Here is a 23,989-nt window from a genome sequence, read left to right on the forward strand (position 1 = left end):
CGCAGTCATTACCAGACTGGGCTCCCCCATTCCTCACACACCTCGACTTTTCCCTGTTCTCCTACCCTCCACGCTTCTCAAAAGACCAGGAGCTCAGAGGCCGGTCTCTCCATGCAAACACACTCCAGGGCAGAAATGCATCCCTAAAGCAGATAAAGGGCCCGAGGACAAATTTCCACTCTATTTCTGCTGTTGATGTGAATGGCCTTGGGGTCAGCTCTCGGGTCCTGGGCTCGACAGCTTGTCCAGAGGCAGGGCAGGCACCTTGCTCACTCAGCCTCATCGGGCTGTCTGAGAGCCATGGAAACGCAGGGGCACTGGGTTAGAGTGCAAAGAGAAACCATGGAGGCTCATCCTCCCTAGTTTTCATTCAGCACTCTGGTGAGTCCAGAGTTGCCAGCCTGCTTTCCAGCCTTCAGGGAGAGAGATGAACAGGTCAGACCTCAGCCTGGCCAGTGAGGAGCAAGGCACTGCCTACCCTTCGATTTTGCCAGCCAGGAGGCTCTGCGAGGCCCTGGGCAGCTCCCCAGGGAAGGGATAAAGGGATGCATGACACTCTTGGGGTTGGGCAGAGCTCTTGTCTTAAACCGCTTCAACACTTTATAAACTTGCCCTGGGGAGTCCACTGTAGGAGTGAGAAGCCTGTGTCCACGTACCAGTGCCGAGCACATGGCGCCTGCCCACCCAGGAACCTGCATGTGTCCAGAAGAGCAAGCGAGGGAGTCTCCTCCCACCAAAATGCAAGCTTCATGAAGGCTAGGATTTTGCCCATCCTGTCCATTGCCCTGTGCCCAGAGCTCAACAGTGGCTGGCGCTTTGTAAGAGCCTCACAACTATTGATTGAACATGGATTTGCCTCATTATCCCATCTCCATGCTTGGAGCTCCCAAGAATTAGGCCTGGCCTGCACATGCTCTCTGGAAGAGAAACACAGGCTTTTATCATGTTTTTGTTTGTTCGCCTGGAATTTTTCTTTCTGTTCAATCAGCCTTGCCAAGCACAAACAAAGCACCTATTAATCTACATAATATCCTGGAATCATTTCCTTCAAATGATCCTGTGCTCGCCGTTCTAATCAACACTGACCCTATCTTGTCCTGGGGCTTCATCCAGTCTCTGGAGGCAGGAGAGCAATGTTAGCCTTCTCCAGTCTAAGAAACAGCAGGGACAGCTACCACCTGCCTTCTTTGCACTGCCAAAGCAGGGCCCCCTCTTTTGAAAACCTAAGCCTTTGAAAACTCCATGTCCTGATCCCACAGTAAATGGAATAATCCCCCTGACATCTGGCCGATGCTGCAAACTCCATGGGGAGCCTCCAAAGTCCCATCACCTCTTTTTTTCTAAGTGCATGGAATGTTCCATAAGAACCAGGCTCCAGGCAGTACATTCCCACAGCCTGTCCCACCCATGGTCCAGTGAGGTTGAGTCTGGTCCACATACATTGGGCAAAGGATGCTTAGGGTCCACCAGTATTTGTCCTAGAGCTGTGGGTGAACAGAAAAGGGAAAGGAGGGAGCTCTGAGGGAAAGGGCGTCCAGCCCGTGGGTCTGCTGCCTACAAAGCCAGCCGGATGCAGGACAGAAGGAAACTCTGAAGCATCCCACAGCTGCCCGCCATCCCGCAATTCTACTCCAGCTAAGATGTGTAACCTGAGCCCTGACTCGGTGACTCATTACCAATTTCTCCCGGAACGTGTTTGCCGTGGAATCTAAAGCAGGCCGTGACGTTCAGGCAGTTCACAGGCTGCTGTCCATCATGACACTGAGGCGCCGTGATGTTGATGGATCCTGGGAGGAAGATGGAGATGTCCACCGTAATGACCGGCCTGGCCCTGCAGGGCAAGCGGGGAAGACGACTCAGTTATGGTCGAGAGCAGCTCTCAGAATCGAACGAGAACTACATAGACAGGATAAATCCTGGGCCTTCAGCCAGCATTTAATTAAAGTAAGAAAAAACCCAAGAGAGAAGGACCAGTGTGCTCTGTAAGTACTTTTTCTGGTTTTAAAAGTAGCACATTTCCTAATATATTAATGGTTAGCTTTCCAATAATAAAGGCAAGTTAGTTGTTAATCGAACACATCTGGTTGAAGCCATAAGTGAACCACCAGATGCTGGGCAGTTACTTAAAATTTCACCAGATAAGTTCCAATTTCCACTTACTAGGGAGCTATAGATGCATTTAAGAGGAGTTCCTATAGCAGAAGGCAGGGCTCAAGAACTCAGTGCAAGCTCACATGTCCCTCAAAGCATTCACTACCATAGTAAACATGGACTGCAGCCCCTTCAACTGGCCGAACCTCCTCCTTCATTTACCTCTACCCATTCGGTGACCATTTTTCTAAAAAAGCTTGATTAATGGAGTCCCTGCTGGTGACAGCAAAGCACTTCCAGAGCAAAAGAAATCAACCCACCTGGCCTCAGAACCAAGTGAAACCCAATCAACGTTCACAGTCCTCTTCCCGAAGCAGCCCATCCCCCAGCTCGGAGAGTCAGTGTCCATTCGGGCCACCAGATGGACAAAATTCTGCTAGCCTGGCAAACATCTGCTCAGGGAGATTTCACCTAAGCTACTCCTTAACCTTCTCCCCCACAGGTCTCACAAAAGACCCTTTAACCTCTACGGGGTCCCAGCATCAGTTGCAGAGGTGACATAACAAGATTAAGGGACATTAGCGGCACGAGAACAAGGACCTCACTTATGTCCAATGCTCCCTCAAAGGGCACCCAGGGTGATTGGCAGATAGAAATGACAGCCTACCCACTCCAAGAGAAGGAAGCAACAAAGAAAACCTGGGCGGCAAAAGGAAGTGAGAGGCCTGTGGCAGACGGGGTGAGGGTGATCCAGCAGCTGCCACCACCACTGGGACAGGAGGGTCAACAGAGGGGCAGCTGTGACCAGGGCAGTGGAACTGTGCGACTCCCTGAGTAAAACCAGCTGTAGGGAAAAAGGAAGAGGGACAACAATGGTGCCTGAAAGAGATCAGCATGCTGGCCTCTCAATTTTCTTCTGGGTTCATCCTGAGAAAATGCTAGAAATACCTTAGAAAATGGATAGGCTATCCCGGGTCAGCATGATTGCACAGATGCCAATGAACATGGCAGAAAGCCCACTGACCCTTTAACAGTCAGCTGGAAGTTCCTTTCTGCCAGGAAGCTTCCCAAGGACCCCTGGCTTCCTCCGCGGCCCCAGCTCCACCAGTCTCGCTAAGGAGAACAGGTGCTGGGTTTTTCCAAAGCAGTCCCCCACCAACAGCGAGGATCCCAGTGAACTCATCCTTATGTTGGACACTACTGCAGGACAGGAGATGTGTAAAAACCCTTGTTAAGTAGGTGCAAACTTGACTGCAGTCCAGGAAACTGAAAACCACAGCAGTGCCAAAAGCTTCGAGAGGGACAGAGACACCAAGAGGCATCAGGTCCTGGGGAAAGCTGGTTTCTGCCTGGGACAGACAGCTCCACCCTACAGCCCCTGACCTGCCTGATCCTGGAACCCAAGAAAAGTCCAGCCCCTCCTGCTCCCCACGGGTCACCTGGCCAGGAAAGGGGCCAAGTCCTCCTGCCACTAGAAAGCTCTGCTGCACAGCATGAGGTGAGGAGGCAGAAGTGAGCAGTCCCCACAGAATGACCTTGAAGGTTACAAAACAGAATCCTTTGAAACAGTGGGCAGGGACCCTCATGGGTCCATCTTCTTCCAACATCTGTCAGCTCGGTTCCCTCAAACCTTTTTGTTTCAACTCCAAGTATTGTTTTTGGATGAAGAAAAGCCCAGAAATCTTTCACAGCCTCTCTGATCACTTCCTTTGCTCCTTGATGGCAAAGCACCAGGTGCCTATCACCCTAACACAGGACCTGCCCTCCTGAGCACACTTCCTGAGGGCAGAGCAGGGCCCACTAGCCCGCCCTCATGGGGCAGGAGACTGCTTTTCAAAGTCCGGCCTGCAAACACACCAGCCTCTGAGATAAAAGCAAAGGGGCACCCAAGGACAGCACTGCTGTACTTTCCAGATTTCCCGGAGGCTGGTAGCTGGAATGCTTTTCTCTTATAACTGACAGTTCAAATCCCAACATTCCATTTCTAGGTAAGTAATAGAAGCAGTGGGGGCACCCTGTGGCCTGATGCTGCTCAAATTTGTCTTTTGCAGGGTAGGAACAGGTGGACAGAAAAAGAGCACACGCCCTTGGTGACACTTAGCTACCAGCAAGCCGCGGGGCTCTCAACTTCTGCAATGCTTATGTGTGTTTACACAGTGGAAGCCACCCTCAGACAGGTCTTCTCTGAGCTGCAGCACAAGCATTCCCAACCCACGACCCTCTGCAGTCTCCTCCTTGAGGACATCAAGTACAGTGTGTGACATGGTCCTCAGCCTCCCCTTTTCTGGTCCCACTCAAAACCTGAGGTCACTCAAAGTCTATGAACTTGCCCATCAGCCAAGTCATGTCTGAGCACCCTACTTAGATCAGCTGAAGCCCCAGGCCATCTCATTCCCTGTCATTCGGTCACATCCCAGAACCTGACCAACTGGTGCCACTGTAGATGTTCGGCCTACCTGGCCCCTCAGACACACTTGACGATTCCTTTGCCTGTCCCTTCTTGCTACCTCCACAAGTTCATCTCTGAAACCTCCACTGTTCCCCGGGTCCCTTGACCTTCTGGAATAGACCGGGGGTCAGCATCCTCAGCTTCACCCTCATCCCAAGCTGAACCTCTCCCTGACTCTATTCCTATCCTGGGACACCCGGAAGATGAGGCCCCTGCACCCTCCAGCCTGTGTACCAGATTCTGTCTCTCCAGCAGCCCTGCCCTTCCTTACCCCCCCACCACCACCCATGGCAACCCTCCTCCTCCCTCATGTCCCTTCAACCTCTCCAGGCCCCAAGGGAGGAATGGGGTCAGGGCAGCAGGGCTCCGATGAAGAAGGGTGAAGCTGAGCTTGACCACCTCTGATCCCTTCCAGGAGGGTCAGGGACTTGGGAGAAGAGGGAAGGTCTTGAAGATATTCTTGGCCTAACCCCTGCCAACCTTAAAACACCCTCTCCAAAACACCCGCCAATCCCATTTGCTCCTTAGCTGCCCGGCTTCTGGAAAGGCTGTGAAGAGTCACTGTCTGCTCTCATGCTTCTCCATCCCACCCACAGCCACCTGGCTCAGGCCCCATCGCTCCTCTACAACTGCCATAGCCTCAGGACCACTGGCTTCTCGCTGTCACCTCCAACAGGACTCAGCCCTTCCTGAAACCAAAACTAGTGCCCTTGACCACGTGGCCCTGCTTTGTTGTCCTATGGCACCACCATCTCCAATTACCTTTTTTTTTTTTTTTAAGTGAATAAAACCTGCATGTTCTTGATCTCCTTACCCATAAAATGGAGATGATAACCATACCTATATCTTGGAACCATAAAGCAGGGAGTCAATATACATTCTGTCAAGAGAAAAGTGAACAAAACCCCAGCACTCTCAATACAGCCCAACATGGAACAATCTCAAGAACATCACATTGCATCAAAGAAGCCAGAATCCAGACGATACTGTCTAACACCATTTATGTGAAATCCCACAGCAGGCAAAAGTGAGACAGAAGTCACAGGGGCGTTGGCTATCTATTGAGAAAAGGGTATAACCAGAAAGAGCACAAGGAAACTAAGTTCTGACAGAAATGTTCTTTATCTTGAAGGTGGATGACAGTTACACAGGTATGTTCACTGGTCAAAACTCATCTAGCCCTATACTCACATTGGTGCATTTTATTGTCTACAAATTATACCTCAACACAGGAAGAGAACCACCACAAAGAAAGAATTACTAGTCACATGCCACATGCGCTATTTCAGTGGAGGGCAGACCACACCTAAGGTGGAGCTCCCTGGAGATACCACCTAGAGGCGTAGCTGTTGTAGGTTCTATAAGCATGTGCCCTGACAGTTGCACAATGACAAAATCACCTAGCAAAGTATTCATGTCTCTGAACGTACCTCTGTGGTTAAGTGCTGCGGGACCATATGTAAAATGCTTAGACAGTGCCTGGAGTATGGTAGATGTTCAAACATTAATTGCAATTACCTATCTGTGCAGGAGCTCCCTGGCTAGAATATAAGGTCAAGGACCAGGCCTGTCAAGTTCTCTGTCAAACCCCCAGGATCTGACCCATATACAGTTGTATCTCAACAGGTCAATGTGACTAGCCAAGTCAAGAATAGAAAGGAGTCCTGGGATTCCAATATCCCCACATGCTCCTCCACAGCGAGCCTGGTCTCTTGGCTCTTTCTGGGCCTTCTCCTGGCCTCCTCATCCAGGCTGGGGCTTCCAAGTTCCTTTCCTAGACACCTCTCCTTGGTCCATGCTCTCTGGCATTCTCCTCCACGGATTTCACATTTGTCCCTGTTGAATTCCACCTCATCAGACTCAACCCTCCACCCTGAGCCGGATTCAGGGATCTCGAGTCCACAGAGGAACCACTTCAACATTCACCTCCATGGAGGAGACACCAACACCCATGAAGGAAAGGAAAGCTCTTTGGAGCTCAACATGGGAAAGATGATTCAAGAATGTAAGACAATCTACACAAGGGAACTTGAAGCCAGATGCTCCTGGGGTTCAGAGGGCCTATTTCAACTGAGAAGCCAGGGAACGTGTTGTGCTGACTTTAAGAGTAATCTCGACAAATAGGATCAGGTTGTTCAAGAGGTGAAGAGAGTATGAACAGTATCAGGAGGGCCAGGAAGTCAGGTGAGAACTACAAGTCATCAGTTGAACCTCCTCCATCATCAGCCTCAAAAGTTGTCTTTTACAAGAGGAAAATCACCACCCCAGAGAAAGGGGTGATAAGAAAGTAAAAACTCAGTCGAGTGGGGAATTAAGAACCAGGCAGGTCTGATCTCAGTGAATCACTGCCTGGGGGACAGAACTGCCACCTTCCAACACTGAAGGGCTGTTGTGTAGGAAACAGAAGACCAGGAAGCAGAACCTCAGTGAGGCAAATTTAACCCACTTCACATCATAAGACCTGCTAACTTGTCAAGCAAGGAGGCCAAACACTGCTAGGAGCACTTTACACTAACTCACTGAGTTCTGGCCAGAACATCCTGTTCTGCAGATGAGAATCCTGGGGCAGAAGGTCAGAAATTTGCCTTTCTAAGAAGGACACAGGCAGAGTTTGAATCCAGGCCACCTGGCCCCCAAGGTCACACTCAACCTCCAGGCTATTCTGCCTATTGAACAATGCAAGGTTTACAGTCACCTGGGGATCAACTGGTTCCTTAGAAGTTAGGAAGCCCCCACCCCTGGGGCACCTTATTCAAGAGGCAGCATGTGCCTCTGGGGAGACTCCACTTCAAGAAGGCAGGACTGAATGAGAAGAATCTGGGGTGTGGAACTACGTGGCCTCTGGGATCCCTTCCAGTTCTAAGATCCTATCAGCCTATTTTAGAACGTTCTGCCATAAGGTTACTAACAAAACCGAAGAGTTGGCTCCCACTCCAAAGTATAATTCTGCCTCCTCTGACTCACACAGACAGAAATACTTGGAGATGGTTCATGGGTGATGATGGTGACCACCCCACCACCAGCAGCCTTGGAAGGAGAAAGCCCGATTGCATGGGCTTTAGTGAGCACTGGACTTGAGCTCATGGCCCTCACCTCTGCTGCCACCAGGGAGTGACGTGCCCCCAGGTCCTAGAGTTAAGAACTGACTGGTGTGAAGAAGCTGTGTATAGAGATGAAAAGGTAGGAAGGACAGTACTTCCCAGCCCTTTAAGTATCACAGCACCCAGCAAAACGAATATCTATATTGCACATTAAAGGAAGGAGCCATTCATGATCACAGGGAAACAGCCCCTGGGTTTAGGTCACCAAAAATCCTGTTGTCGTCCCCCATCTATAAGCCATTCCAGGCCCAACAGCTGGTAACTCCAGGACAGTGGATGATAACAATGAGACATTCCCAGCCACTAAGCACCTCCAGCCCAAGAGAAATGTGACAGAGGGAAAAGCTACCCACAGTGAATACGCCCTGTGCCTCCCTGAACCCATCATCCATGAAGAACACAGCCAAGGATCGGAGTAAGGCCCCTTACCTTAGAAGAACCACACTGTCGGACATGAAGGCTCCAATAGTGACATCTGAAAATGAGAAGTCACAGCAGTCAGAAACGTGTGGAAGGCCACCCACTAGCCCTGGCAAGGCACGCTATAGTAGCAGACATCTCTGACCATGACTGTCTGCACCGTGTTAATGACTGTGAAGAATCAGAGCTACATTGTTCCAAAGGCAGGCGACCACATATGGCTATTAAGACCTTGAAATGTGTCTGCATTGAGATGAGCTCCAAGTGTAAAACACACACCAGATTTTGAAATCCTAATTAAAAAAAAAACTTAATAGCTTTTATGTTGATTATGCATTAAAATAATAGGTCAACTCTTTTGAATTAAGCATTACAAAAATTAACTTCACCTATTTTGTCTATGATTCTAATGTTACTAACATATTTCAATTTACACAGATAGCTCAGATTTTTTACTTTTTAATCGGTGAATTAAAGAGAGGGATACCCAGCATTAAATAACTCTTGGAAAATGTTCTTAGGGTCTCAACCATGGGAATCATCACCTTCCACCCTCACTCTATGTGACCTCAGGGTCTCTCTGTTCTTTTCTGTGAAACGTGGATCATTATTCCCAGGACCATCTTCAAAAGCTGTCAATACTTTATAGTGCTTAAATGAGAAAATATTTACTAATTATCAAACACGATAAATATTTAATGTTACACATTAAATCAAGATATTCATAAATACACTTGGTAAACTATAAACCAAAACACTGGTTTAACTAGGAATGTTTTGCGGTACAGGGAGAGTTCTCCTTTTCCTTTGCTGGACTGGGAATCAAATGCAGGTAGTCACATGTGCTGGGCAAGCGGTCTACCACTGAGTAACACCCCTGCCATTAGTAATTTTTATTTCTAAATAACATTAATTTAGGAAGTATTCACTCATCTAATAGCTGTCTGCCTTTCTTCCCCCCTTAGCCCTAAGGTTCCATCAGAGTTCACAGAAACAAGCCCCTGAGACCAAGAGTCTAAATTGGAGTCTAAATCTGCCCATCATAAACAGAGAACATCTGCACACACCCTCATTAAGGAAAAACACAGCAAGTTCATGAATCAGAGTGCTCCTAATGTTTCTGTACTTGGGCATATTTATTAATTTTGTTGTTCAACAGTTTTGTTTAGCAGACTGATATTTGAAAATTAAAGAACACAACAAATTTGTCATCTCAAGAAAAACTCAAGAAGTTCAGATCCATTGTGAAATGTGAACACATCTGCTTACTATCATGCATTTACAGAGAAGCAGCCGAGTCACCCGGGACCGAGTCCCGCCCATAGCCGGGTCTCCAGTCAGTCCCCAATCCCCTGAGGCAGATGCTAACTATCCTCCTCTATGAAGTGTGGAGACACCCCTTCCTTCCCCTCCTATGACATCACTGAGATGGCCATTGGATGTGGCAGCATCCTGCCTATCTTGAAGTGTTCAATCTTTATAAGGTAATTGGGGATGACCTCAGATCACCCCATAACAAGGAGAACCACTTTCCTAAACTTAAACACAAAAGAAAAAGATCCAGGAAGGTCAATCTTGGGGCCAAATCTTCAGCACTAACTCCTCTCTATTCCCACTCCTCCTGGCTCCGTAAAGCTCAAGGACCTTCAAAACTCTTGTTTGTATAAAAATATAAAATATGGTGTCCTCATTCAGGATGGCATTAGTTCTCACAGATTTTAAGTAGTAAGAAATATTTTTCTCAAAATCAAGTTAAGTATATATCCAGTGAAGTGCTTTCAGAATTTCATGGCGGTTTTGGATGTTTTCAGATTCTTATCTGCACTTCCCTCGTCTCATCTTCAAACATGCAAGAACCACTTAACCTAAACCAGGTATCACTTGGGGTTGGGTTTTTGAAACTAATTTTTATCCAATTAGCCTCAACCACTACAACACATTAATTAGTCCATAATACTAGTCAGCCAACCTCAAACAGCAAAGGTCTGCTGTCCATCAGCAAGACACAGTTTTCTTCTTACCTAAATATTTCTCTCAGTAATTCTCTTTTGTATGCATGGGGAGGTGTGTGCTCCTTTTCCCTCTCAAGAATGAGAGATCTCTGAATATGGTCAAATATTCTTAAAAAATGAGGTTTCACTATATACCATTATAAATGTGGACCATGCTATTTTTTTCTTCATTAGAATTGCTACCACAGTAATCACTAAAAACCCACCTGCCTGGTACTTAAATCTGTCAGAGTCAATCATTTTAAAACTTAAAAAAAAAAAAAAAGCCTCAACACTATTTTTACCTTAAAATTGAATACCAGGCTAAAGACCCCCTTCTACTGTGTGAATGGTCCTGATCCTAAATGGATGTAGCAACTGATGTCCAAAATGGAAATTATTCCACTTCATGTATCTATCTTCATTCATCTCACGTGTTTTTAAAGAAAAACAGCTCACCAGGATAGCCATTTCCATCCATATCAATGCCTCCCGATATGGACTGACCAAACATCCGCAGAACGGGGTTTATCTTCCTCCCGGACAATTTCTGAAAAAGATAACAGGGAAATGGAGTCACCGGAAAGAACCAGAGTCACAAATAAGAACCTGGGACTCCTTGAATCCCACTTCCCCAGGGAACCTGGTCTTAAGCTGTTAAGAGGAAAAAAAAAAAAAATCACAGTCCTAATTTGATCAAGCAGGGGGTCTCTGGTAGGCTGTTGAAGACCACACACCGATTTATTATTTGCCTTGGCCAAAAGTCATCATTTTAAAATTATGTTAACAAAAAAATCCACCTACACTAGTGTAATGGTTTGACATGCTCAAGTTCAAGATGGATGAAACTTCTAACAGATTGTTTCATTTTGACTCGGGTAGAGCTGGCTGAAATAGGAGAAGCATATTTACCTCCTCTCTACCCTAACAGGTATTAGATACCTAACACTTCCCATAAGACACACACAGTAACAGTCTTTCCCTAAATGGCCAGATAATTAACCTGTCCATTCAGAAAGATAGCCATGTGGAATTCACCCCAAGAGGTCTACAGTCTCCCAAGCTTCAGACGGGATTAAACAGTTTCGCCTAATAAACCTAGAACTCCATGGTCCTGAATCTTCCACAAACAGTAGGAAATCACAAAAAGTCAGCTGTAGCTGACCTGCTTCCTAACAGGCAGGCCTCAACCAGCCAGTCAAGGCTCACGACTCTACCACCATGGGACACATTAGCATCTGAGTTTATCATCGCGTAAAGCAAGAATATTTGCGGTACAACCAGCCCTCCTCCAATGAAAGCTGTGTAGCAAAGATCATGTGGCATCGTTCCTCACAGGATATCAAACTTCCTCATTCAACAAAGCCCCATCTTCTGGGATCTGACTGGCTTCTCCTTCCCTGTATCCAATCTCCATGGGGAGACTCATCTCCTGATCCCCTCATTGTGGATGACAAGAGAGACAATTTTCACGCCTCGTAGCAAAATCCACTATAGAATCAGGTTTGCAGATGCTGGGGGCTCCTGTCACCTTTCTTTCCTTACACTTTTCCTTACTGAGTCACCCTGCAGAGAAATCACTAGTGTGTGCAGGGGGAGTTTCCCCAGCAACTGGTAACTACAAATAACCCTCCCAGAAATGACACAGGAGGGACGCTTGCCACCTTCAGTTAAGCCATCCAACAGGAAACGTGGGAGCATCATGATACCGCAGCATTGTAGGCAATACGCTTCTTGCAGACAGCCCACATGGCTCTGTCTGAACAAACATGCATGTGTGTCTGCATACCTCTTAAAAGCCATGCTTTGAAGCAGACCATCTCAGTTCCAAAGGCCAAGAACATTAGTAGCAGCTCACCCGGGGTTTGCAATTCTAAGGTATGCTGTGGCGGGGACCAGTGGGAGAGTAAAGGGTGGTCCATTTGGGGGTGGCGATGCAGGCTTAAGTTATCCGCAGACATCTGCAGGCCATTATGCTATAAAGCCAGGAAGATAAGTCTGCTCAGTGCTAATAACCCTAAATGGAAACCAGGAACCTTGGAAAACCTCCACTTGACCAGGTTTATATGCAGTGTCCATTATGGCGAGAGAAAGATCACAGGGGCCGCCATGACATGCCCAGAGGGTTCTCAAATTGAGAAAGGCACACAAGGATCTTAAAATCAACACTTTTCAGGGTAAACTCGGGAAAGAGGAATGAGTTAAAGAGTAATGTGGAAGAAATTTAGGCTCTGATCTCACAATTTAGCCAGCAGAAATAATACCAATCTGGGCCAAAGAAAAGTGATCCCGTTGCCCGGATTCGTTTCTGATTTCTCCTTCTAGTTCCTGCACACAATGCCGGCTCTGTCCAGGACGTGGGCTCGGAAGAATCTGTCATTAAAGAATTTTTCTCCCTTTTAAATCACTGACCTTATCATATACATATTAGCAGCTTGGGAAAGCATAATCGTAGTTGTGTGCATGCCTTTTTTTTTTTTTTTTTTTTTTTTTTTTTTAAAAGAACTTCAAACCACTTCTCTGTCAAGGCTAAGGAGCCAGCATGTGCTAACAAAGGCCGGGCGGTCCAGCTGCTGAGCCCTGCTTCCTACTATAGACACTCCATGCTAACCACAAAATGTATGCCGCAGTTTTCGGCAGGGATTCCACCCAGCAACCAAACAAAACACTGCAGGGCGCTGGGCGGAGGGGAAGCAGGGATCTCCACAGGTCGCCTCCCTGTGTATTAGCCACCGAGGTCCAGGAGGATGCGTGGGGAATGACCCTGACCCCCAATGAGGACAGGGTTCCTTAGATGACTTTCACCTTGTCACACTGGGAACAGCATCCCTGACCCTAACCAGCACAGCTCTTGGGGCACAGACAAGACCTCCACAGGGCTCCCAAAGCCTCTCCCTCTTACACGTCAGCCAGCTCACCTGAGGATTTCTTGCTCCCACTGTTACTTGTTTCTAATGAAAAGAGCATGAGCTGTGTGGCCAGGTGCTCCTTGGAGAATGTGTGCCTTGTGGCAAAATCCATTTCCATACTCCTAAGCTGTCCTACTGAGCTTCTTTGAAGTGGGTCTTTTCCCAATGTGGAGTCGAGGATGGTGGTCATGATCAACGTCCAGGAGTCAGAATGGCCATACTGTCATCTACAACCCTCCCCAAGTCACATTTGCCTCATAGAAAACAAGGGATCATCAAGGTACTCATCTCACATTGCTGCTGTGAGGAGCCACAGTAAGGAAAGGGCAGAGAAGTCCCTTAGGAAACAGTCCCTCCTCTCCCAGCACCTCCCTAAGCACCTGTCAGCCACAGGTGGGTCACCTAGCTGAGGCGGCCAGCAGAGAGAGAACAGGGCTCAGCTGGCCACAAACTCACCGCCCCAAACTTACGCCTGCTTTAGAACAATTACGAATGTATAAATTGTACTTACATTTACATACTGCCTCTTAAAACTTAAATATACACATGAAAACATGAGAAGGAAGTACTAAGCATGTAAATGTTCAATAATAAATATTCACTGACAGGAAGTTTCTCAATGTGTGCTCTGTTTTTTTTTTTTTTTTGTCATTGTCCCACTGGGAGAAAGACGCCAACCAGTGCCACTCCACACACATCCACAAATATCCTGACTGTGCTCGGCAGAGAGCGTGACTTCCTTTTTTCCCATGGGCTGGGCTTGATACCATCAGCAAGATTGAACACCAAGCTGATACGGCAAAAAACAGAACTCGCCATTTCCACGTTCCCGAGTCTGGGGTGTGAGGACAGAGCTTTGACTAGCTCCTGGTTCTCATGCCAATTGTGACAATAGCCCATAAAACTTCCAGGACCTCCTCTGAACCGCTCAATTGTATTTTAAAACATATTCCTAGGGTTTATCACAGAAAGTTGACAAAGGAGTCACCAAAAAACTAAGTTTCTCTCTCTCTCAAAGAAGTAGGTCTAACTCCAGATAAGAATTTGGATATGACTTTTTGTAGGTAGAATGTATCCTTGAAGGTGAGCAAACTCAAGATTCTATGCACTTTTTTGTGTTTAATAAGCAATATTAAATGTTTTTCCACTAGAGGGTGGGAAAATCTAAAAGCAAGACAGATATGCTTTTGTTTGTACCCCCAGACATGGGGCATAATGAGGGTTCCATAAATGCTTCTTGAATGAATGTATGAACAGTTACCATATCACTCTCACACCAATTACCATTGAGTACTGGGGGACTATCCCACCAGCATCCCCATGATAGATGTAGACGGCACCAGCGAAGTCATCTTCTTTGGGTGCACCAACAGCCACGTCTGTGGGGGGATAAAAACAGACCCATTAGAAAAACCATATGGAATAACATTCAGTGTGGCTTCCCTAATTCTGGTTATCACATCTGAGCCACCTCAACCAGGAATTTTTGGTTGTTAATTATTCAAACACTAAATTAGGCACCTATCTGTCAGCAGGAGGAAGAAAAAAAATCAACAGCGTCCAATGTTACAAAAGCAGAGTCTAGTCCCAGACAAGTTTCTACCTCATCCTCACAAGAAAAAGCGCTGAAGTACTCAATAAAAACAAACTTCCTATCCTAATCTGAGGGGAATTCCACTGCCAATGGTTATTGCATAACTGAGGAAAGGCAACTATTCCCAGATAAATACATGGAATGACATTCCCTACACACACACACACACACACACACACACACACACACAACATTACCCTCACAAACGGATGACTTCTGGAACAAATCCCAAATCTTCCTTACCTTTTTTCCCCCATGGCTTCTTACATAAGTCAGGTGACTATAGAAATGAGGTCAAAGGTGAGGGGCATGCATCCCCATGACCCTGAGATACATTTGCTCTCTCCCTCTGAATGAAACCCTGTGTGGCCAGTGGCATGAGGTGTCAAAGGTCATCTAGCCTACGCAAGAGCTGTACCCCAGCCCTGGGACATGCTCTGCCCATAGTGAGGGAAAGAGGCAATAAATAAACCAGAGGCTGTGGAGGACAGTGCTGTCCAAACAGGATTGGACATCTGGTCTGTGCATCTCTACCCCTCCAACATATACACCCTCACCCACTCACCACCATTATCAGGGGAAATGTCCTTATTTCCCTAACACATGGCTGAGCAGCATGAAGCATCTGAGACTCAGAAGAGTTTGCAGCAGGGGAAGCGAAGTCACACTTATTTACCTGAGGGAACCCCCCCCCCGCCCCCCGCGTGGACCAGCCCCAAGGTTCGCTTCCCCTACAAACACAGAGCAGAGTCCTCTGCTGGAGAAAGGATTATCCAGAAGCAAAACTGCAGTGGGCTCAGCACTTGGCCACGAGTGTCTACATGAAGGACACCTCCAGGAGTTGTCCTCTTCCCTCAGAACCTCCATGGGCCTTCAGGGTTGGCCAGGAGATCCAGGAGAAAGTCACTAAAGATGGACAGTTAGAGGACAGGCTGCCACTCTGACTATACCTGGAGGTGCTCGGCAGCCCAGAGTGACCTCACTCACCTGGGAACCCATCATCATCCAGATCACCCAGGCTGGCGATGCTCTCCCCGAAGTGTGCGTTGTAGGCACCATCCCCATTCAGAGTCAGCTGCTCCTCCAGGGCACCCTGGGAAACAGGATGGAGGAAAGAGTGGGGTGAAAGAAAGAACAAACAAAAGAAAACAATAAAAACCCAGAGCCCAAAAGGTCACCCTCCTATAGAACCACCATCAGCAGGAAACACCTGGGCAGAATCACAGGAACCCAAGCTTCTCTCCTGGGGGCAAAATGTGTCCCTCACCTGTGCAGCAGGAAGGTCTCCCAGAGCCTGAGATGCATTCTGGAGGCCAGAGGATTATCATGTTGACAATGACTACACCTTCCCATCCTATTGCTCACAGACCAGCAAGCCACCTACCTGCCTGGCCCCACAGTAACCCCTCAGCCTTTCCTATGACATAACACTTCCCCCAAAGTTGTTTTCAAGGGGCACATATTCTTCTATTTGTTTTCTCCTGTGCTTTCAGGACCAGTTCATAAAGCTGTTTTGCAAGATGCAAGTTATTAGCCATCTTGATAGAGGGCGTCATGGTTCAGAAAATCCAGACACCCAGTAGTTCCTGGCCAGGGATTGGAGGGTGGTAAGATACCTAACTATGCTTATTGTTATGCATGGCTCAGGTATGAAATTCCTGAGCCACCATTAACAGAAAGGGGTCAAGGGTGTATGGTGGCAATAAAAGCTATCCAAGAATACCCACTCTCTCCAAATCATTGACATGTGGATATCAGAGGATTAAAATGCAATCTAATGTTTTAAGGCAGAAGAATATTTAAACCTTCCCCATTATAGAGGCATCCCATCAGTGTCTGGCTTTTGTCATGACAAAATCTGTTTCTATAAATACAACTGCAACGTGGAAACAATAAAGATGTGATGATTTCTTGAGCCAGTGAAACCCCCACCCCAAAACACAAGAGTTGTCATTCATTATTTGTGGTGTATGGGTACCAGGACCCCTCAGGTTCCAAAATCTGCAGCTATTCAAGTTCTTTATATAAAGTGTGTGGTATTTGCATATGACCTATGCGCACCCTCCTGTATACTTTGTTTAGAGATTACTAATAAAATCTAATGCAATGTTAATGCTATGCAAATAGTTGCTGTACTGTATTATTCAGGGAATAATGACAAGAAAATAGTCTGTACGTGGTCAATACAGATGCAATTTTTTGTGGACATATTTTCAATCTGTGGTTGGTTTAATTCAAGGATGCAAAACCCAGATATAGAGGACCGACTGCATGTGACTTCCTCCTAGCCATATGATGGGGAAGAGGAAGGAAACACCAGCAGCTGATTCCTTCTGTGTAGCAAGCACTGTCTGTCTATCTCCTTGTTCAGATCTGAAGTCCCTTCCCCTTTCACAGATGAGGAAAACGGAGGCACCAATTACAAGCCACCTGTTCATGCCATAAACTAGGAACTGGAGAAACCAAGATTCAAACCCAGGCCCATCATTTTTTCCACTTGTCCATACTGCCTTACAATCATTAATCGAATGCAATAAGGGTGAAAAGAAATAATAGGGTAACCATACGGCATTCGGGCACATTGGGTAAGGGAAGTTTGGTGTGTGTGGGGAGGGGGTGGCAGGGATACATGTGGTTGCAACATGCCCAGAGGAAATCTGGGGGAATTATGATGCTCCAAGATCCCACCTCCTTGCCAGGCATGGCAGCACACACCTATAATCCCAGTGGTTCAGGAGGCTGATGCAGGAGGACCAAGTTCAAAGTCAACCTCAGCAACTTAGTGAGGGCCTAAGCAACTCAGTGAGACCCTGTCCACTAAATACAATATTAAAAAGACTAGGGATGTGACTCAGTGGTTAAATGTCCCTGGGTTCAACCCCTGGTACTGGGGGGAAAAAAAAAATCCCACCTCCTGATCTGGGTCACAAACAGTTGGGCTCAAAATTCATGCAAATGCTTGCCTCCTGCCAACAGGGCAGCAGCCATGGAGTGCTGATTGCTCTCATCTACAGAATCTCGTCAGTCCTCCCTGTTCCCCCTCCCGGAGTATCAGTGGAACTGCAGGTGCCAAGAGTTACTGCCACAGATACCGAGGAGCATCTTCCCAGACTTTAGATCCATCTTCCTAAAGAGTCTGCAATCATCACAGGCAGCACAAGGCTTAACACCCCCTGGCTCTCCCTCTGCTGGCGCTTCCTTCCTGTCATCTCACCACCTAATCAGAGTTAAACACCACCCTCTCCCATCACAAGCATCTCATTCACTGTTCAACAGTATACTGATTTTTTTTTATTATGAAATATTGCAGTAAGCCAGGCATGGTGGCACACGCTGTTAATCTCAGTGGCTCAGGAGGCCCAGATGGAAGTTCAAAGCCAGGCTCAACAGAAGTGAGGCACTAAGCAACTCAGTGAGACCCTGTCTCTAAATAAAATACAAAATAGGGCTGTGGATGTGGTTCAATGGTCAAGTGCTCCCGAGTTCAATCCCCAGTACCAAAAGTAACAAAAAAAAAAAAAAATTGCAATGTCACTATTTGGATAAAAATCAAACAAGATCTACCCAAGTATCATCTCCCAGAGATGTTACGAACATTCTCTATGTGTATCACCTATGTTAAGGTTATTTGTACGTGTAATTTTCATCCTTTTTATTTTTAATTTTTTTGTTGTTGTTGTAGATGGCCAAATGCCTTTATTTTTTATTCTTTATGCAGTGCTAAGGATCAAAGCCAGTGCCTCATACATGCTAGGCAAGCACTGCCACTGAGCCCCAGCCCTGGTCCTCATCCTGCTTCTTAAAACACACAGTACCTCATAAGCATTTTCTCACGTTACCCAAGGCGTGGACCAGAACACATTCATTGAACTCTTTCCCTCTTGTTGAGCATCCTAATTCTAGATCCTGAAAGATGTTTTCTCATGTGCCCTCCACCTACCCACCCACCTTCCCTTGGCTGCAAAGTGACAGGGGCATCTCTCTGAACCTGTCCCATTCCTTTCGTGGTTTTACACAATAAGGGACATCATGATTGCAGCCCACGGTCACTTCACCAGCCTCCACCCAGAATTAGGGGCCCTTCCACCTCACACCTCAACCCACTTGCCCCAGCCTCCCTGCCTGCCTCTTCTCTTCAAGATTCCTCCCAGTAATCATGGCCTCGGCTTCCCCAGAGCAGTGTCTATATGCACTCCCAGAAAGGCAGCATAACCTAGAGACAAAACAGGCCAGCTCTGAAGCCAGTTTACCAAGGTTTGAATCCCAGCCTCACCACTTCTTAGCTGTGCGATTTGAGGCATGGAACTTAACCTCTCTGGGCCTCAATTTTTTCATCTGAAAAATGGGAACCCTGAATATCGTATATATATATTCACTGAACTAAGGAAAGATAGTCGCTGGTACAGTTAGCAAGCAATAGTTACAGAGAGTCTTCCTGGTCCCTGCAATGTTTGCAGTGGTAACACTGTACATAACTCTCTATTAATAGACCAGTGGCTTCTTCAAGGCAGGAATTATGTCCTTACACCTCCTGGGTAATGGCCCAGTGCTGGCCCAGGGGGTGCAAATGGGACAAGTGTCCCTTCCCCCACCCCCAGCCCCGGGTTGCCCAGCATCGTACTCACATTTCCTCTGTTGATGTAGACGGTGACCTGCCCCTCATCTCTGATCTCAGAAAACATGGGGGCCCCCACCAGCAGATCAGAGAGGCCGTCCCTGTTCAGGTCAACTGCACACAAGGAGGAGCCGAAGTAAGAGCCCATCTGCAACCAAGTCCATCGCAACAGCGTTCAGTGTCTGCCCGCACACGAGGCCCTCGCTCTCCACCTCTCCACCGGCTTCTGAAACATCTGTCCCCAGCCCTTCAGAGGCAGTGCCAGCTGTGCTCCCCACAAGGCAGGATTCCTAGGCCAACAGGGAAACACCAGCTCCCTGGGGCCTTCTGATAGACAGGACACCAAAGCTCACAGGCTCAGCAGGCCCCTGTCCTGGAGTCCCATCAAGGGAAGGCTCAGAGGCCAGTCCCTGAGGAGGCAGCACTATTTTTTTCCAGTGCAAGCTGAGGTTGCAAATACAGGTTACCACCAGGAAAAAAAGTGCCCACGTATCAGACATCTGGCAAGGCCACGCTAGCAGGAGTATGGAATTTCACAGCACGAGGCAGGCATGAAAACGATTGTCACCGGGAGATGGCCATCCTCCCGCCACCAACCCGGCTGCTATGCATACTAGAGACTGGTCAGGAAGCAATGAGCTAAAGAGACAGAAAAAGGTACGACTCAGAAGCCTGCTGGATAAGGGTACAGAGCCAGCTTGTACCGGTTCTTTAGGCACAAATTCATCCAGTACCTGTGAGTTTTAAATCCAGAATCTCAAACCCAAACACCACTGGGATTTGGGCAGGTGATAGAACAGGTATAAGAAAATGTAACAGTATCAGTGTGCTTACAGGTGTCAAGGGGCATTTGTCTTCAGTATCTAAGAACAACAGGGAGGGGAGGAGACTGCAGCAGGCTTGAGCCCCCAGGGCTGCTTCCCATTTTCAAAAGAGAAGCCCCCAAATCCAAAATTTTATTTGAAGTGCCTGTTTCATAAATGCTGACAATTTATTTGTATTAAAACTAATAAATGAATATTGTACAGGTCAAACAAAAATGTGCACAGGCTACAACCTTTCTAGAGACTGGTAGTTGACAATCTGTATTAAAAAAAAAAAAAAAATGATGTATGTCCTTTTAAAATAAAGGACGGGGCTCTAGCTCTAATGACCTGTGGAGCACTTTCTCTTGCTACTGGAGTTTGTTGGCAGTCAATTCAGGGGAGATAGAGAGGTGGGAGCACTCCAATCTACTTCCTGCAGCTAACGCTGGCCCTGGAGGGCTTTGTAGCAGCCACTCAAACCTTTCCCATTCATGAACCAAAGTCAATTGCCCCGTTCTCCAGAAGGAGGACATCGGAATAGTTTGGGGAGGGTGGGGAGGACAGAAACCAAGTTGCCAGCCACTAATCCAACAGCCTTGCCAATCTCCCCATCTGAGCTTTAGTAGAAGAATCTGGTCAGATACAGGCAAGGCCCAGAAGAGCAAAGCCAAGGGCTGCTCTCTCTGGAAGAGCCCCAGGGGAATTGTTTGTTTCATTCCAGAGGCTATTTAACTTGGCATCTTCAGGAATGTTAAATCAGAAATCCCGGTAGGTGCAGTATTCTATCTCAGTTTTGAAATACAAATACATCTTCAATACAACCTCAATACAACAGCTGTGATGGGCTTTGGGGTGAGCACCCCTTGACCCAATCTCTCCATCAGTCTGGAAGTACAAGGGTGTGTGTCTACGTTAACATCTGAATTGCACACATATTTGTGATTTCTTATGTGCACTATTTGTGGGATGTCAACCTAAAAGACCAGAATCAGTTGGTTTTTTTCTTTCTAATAGAAAGGATACAGGACAACCTGACCAAATTCTAGGCAAATAAAAGCTGGAGTGAATGGGATGGGGACAGCTGAGTGGGAACCCTACTGTGTGTGTGGTACAGGGGTAAAGCCAAAGCATCCTTTGAAAGCCTGAGGATTGTGTCCTCTTCCTAGGAGATAATGGAGAAGTCAGAGAAACAAGAATATCTCATTCCTTCAGGCAAAAAACAGAGTAAGATGCATAAAAAGAGGCAAGAGCTTACTTCAAAATCAGAAGGCTGATGAGACACATAAAGCCAGCTGGAGAAATTGGCAGAAGAAAGGGAAAGCCAGAGAGCCAGGAGGGTGAGGCCAGATGAGGGAGAACTACAGAGCAGGGCAAAGGTTCTGGAAAGAGGAGGCAGAGGGCTGAAGAAAAGGCAGATGGCTTTGCAGCTGGGGGGCTGGGAGATGAACATCTGGACTCTTGTATCTCTGAATCAGGGAACCTAACATTTATTGTCACAGTAAGGACGTTCAAGCAGACATGCAGGCCTGTTCCTGTTGGAACCAGATGGCATTAAGTCCTAAGTTTGGACAAGGGAGCGCTTGGTAGATTCCCTGAGCCCTCTCACATCTGCCTCCCATAACCTGACCACCTGGGAACAGATGGGTGGCCATGGAAGTTATCATCCAAACTGGATGGCTTTCAAGGAGAGGGGGTGCCATCAATTACTAATTAGATCATGAAATACACCAGGACCCCAGGCATGAATGGGGCTTGTGCTGGGCAGGGAGTGGAAGAGGAAAGCACCAGGAGGCACAACCACAACCGAACAGGAAGATGCTCAGAAATAATTTTATGCTTTCAAACCCCCGTTCATTTGAAAGGAGGGTGGGGGACAGTTTGTTTCTACAATAGACACACTCACCCATTCACTGGGGGGTTTTTTGGAGAAAGATCTAAAATATTAGGCTTAGTAGTATTCATACCCACCATGCTTGTTGGGGCTCTTTCCACCATAAGTGGTACAGAGCTATTTCTTTTCTAAATTTAGGGGTGTTGGAAAGTCTTTTCTGAAGAATAGCTCACAGACCTTTTCAATGCTGTTGCCTCTGGGGTTTTGTGAATGTTAAAACAACACAAGTCAGCATGGTTCTCAGGGGAATGTAGAACTGTTCTGAGGAAAAAATGCAAAACCAAGTGGGATATTGCATTTTTTTTTTATTCTAAAGGTTATGACCACTTATACTAAGTGTACTTCTTAAGGTTATTAAAATTGCCGTGTGTGCAATTTTAGTCTCAACTACTCAGAAGGCTGAGGCAGGAGGAACGCCTGAGCCCAGGAGTTGGAGGTCAGCCTGGGAAATGTAGTAAGACCCATCTCAAAAATAATTTTAAAAATTACAAAAAGGCCTCCTTGTGAGATTTTCAGATCTCAGAATATGGTCTATACCAGAATAGTATGGAATGATCCCAGGTTGTCATTCAGCAAGTTTAATTCAACAGCAGGAACAGAACTGGGTTCAGAGGCATGTGGCCCAAAAAGGAAATGATCATTTTTCCCCTCACTTCAGGATAAAGTTAAATAAAATCACCTCTGGCATTCTCCTATCTTCTAGAGTATCCCTCCCACACCCCAGGTATCCTATGCATCTTCCAAAAGCCCACTAGGGCCTCCAACAAGAGAAGCCTCCAAATGATGCCACACCCCTTCCAGCCTAAACTGGGTTCCCTAGAACAGCCAATCTCAAACCATCCTGTTCGCCTAAAGTCATGAACAGCTGTGCAGAACTGAGAAGTCCATGAACAGCAGCACTTATCAATCAAAATACTCTGTACCCAGCTTCATTCTAGACTATGGTGCAATTCAGTGGAGTCCTTTAGGAAACACAGGACCAGGGACTGGGTGGGAACAACATATGCAGATGAACCTTCTCCTGGACTCTGGTCAGGCAGCTTCCTGAGCTACTTCTATATCAAGGTTCCAAGAGGAACTGGATGATGTCTGGATATTCTTTGTGTGACAACGGTTCTCCCAGCCATGACAGAAGAGGGCACAGAGTGCAGGAAGAGGAGGCAGCCTCCGGCCGGAGAGAAAGACAATGAGCCTTTGTCCATCCTTTAAACAGAACCCCTGGTGTCTAATGAGCTTGCTGCCTAAAACTAAGGAGTGAAGAAAACAATCTAGTTAGGATACAAGCAATGACTGGGCTGTGCCTGATCTCTCAGGAGGCACAGATGAGAGGCAGATGGGAGGAACAAAGGTGAAAGGTGGAAAAGGCAAGGGTGGAGCAGGGAGCATCTGGAAGAAGTGTCTGGACTGTGGCAACCTTTTAAAACGCTGTGCTGTAACTTGGCCACGTCTAAACTCATCTTGCTGCATGACAGCTCCTAAAATGAGCGCGAATTCAATGAAGCCTGCCGGTCACACACACACAGCTGAGAAGGTAAAGGCACCAACACGCAGGCAGAGCTGTCGTGTAAGCATAGGGCACAGGCAGTGCTGTTACCCAGCTTTCTAAAAGGAACCTGCTTCCGCCTGATGTCATCTCTCCAAAAAAAGTAGTCACTGATACCAAGAACCTCACCTTTTTACCTGATGCCTGAAAAATCTTAATCAGGGTGCCTGATCTTCGGTCCACTCTAAAAATATAAACCTAAGGAATGAAAAAAAATGGTGTTAGAATGGAAGCAATGACCAATGATATTGACCAGCATCTTCTTGGGGGAGCAGTCACACATCCCTGCCAAAAAGCATCCTGCAGAACTGAGGCAGAAGCGTCACCAGCACTACTCCTAAGCCATACAGTTTATGCAAGCCATGGAGGATAAGACCCAAGGAGCACCAAATTATTAAACTCAAAAAAGTCTTTTCTTTCTTAAAATGATCCTTCAATTCCATTAGTTAGAGCTTTAACAGGTATCACAACAGGAGACAAAGGGACAGAAGAGAGTATTTCAGCCAAAGTTATTCTCCCAAGTGATTCCACATAATATTAGAGTCACAGAATCTGCATGGGTAAATATGAGTTTGGTCT

General features: G+C 46.9%; 1 protein-coding gene across 1 annotated transcript in view; it reads right to left on the minus strand.

The window, feature by feature from the left end:
* Itga9 (integrin subunit alpha 9) overlaps positions 1 to 23,989 on the minus strand; it is a 322,636-nt gene that overhangs the window by 242,289 nt on the left and 56,358 nt on the right. Inside the window, exons 8-14 of the mRNA XM_047531489.1 lie at positions 23,540 to 23,608; positions 19,181 to 19,318; positions 15,543 to 15,648; positions 14,246 to 14,340; positions 10,512 to 10,602; positions 8,071 to 8,116; positions 1,677 to 1,831 (exon numbers count right to left, since the gene is read on the minus strand). Coding sequence (XP_047387445.1) covers positions 1,677 to 1,831; positions 8,071 to 8,116; positions 10,512 to 10,602; positions 14,246 to 14,340; positions 15,543 to 15,648; positions 19,181 to 19,318; positions 23,540 to 23,608 — 700 coding nt within the window. The remainder of the gene's footprint in view (positions 1 to 1,676; positions 1,832 to 8,070; positions 8,117 to 10,511; positions 10,603 to 14,245; positions 14,341 to 15,542; positions 15,649 to 19,180; positions 19,319 to 23,539; positions 23,609 to 23,989) is intronic.

The sequence above is a fragment of the Sciurus carolinensis genome, chromosome 17 (genome assembly GCF_902686445.1).
Source record: "Sciurus carolinensis chromosome 17, mSciCar1.2, whole genome shotgun sequence".
NCBI lineage: Eukaryota > Metazoa > Chordata > Mammalia > Rodentia > Sciuridae > Sciurus > Sciurus carolinensis.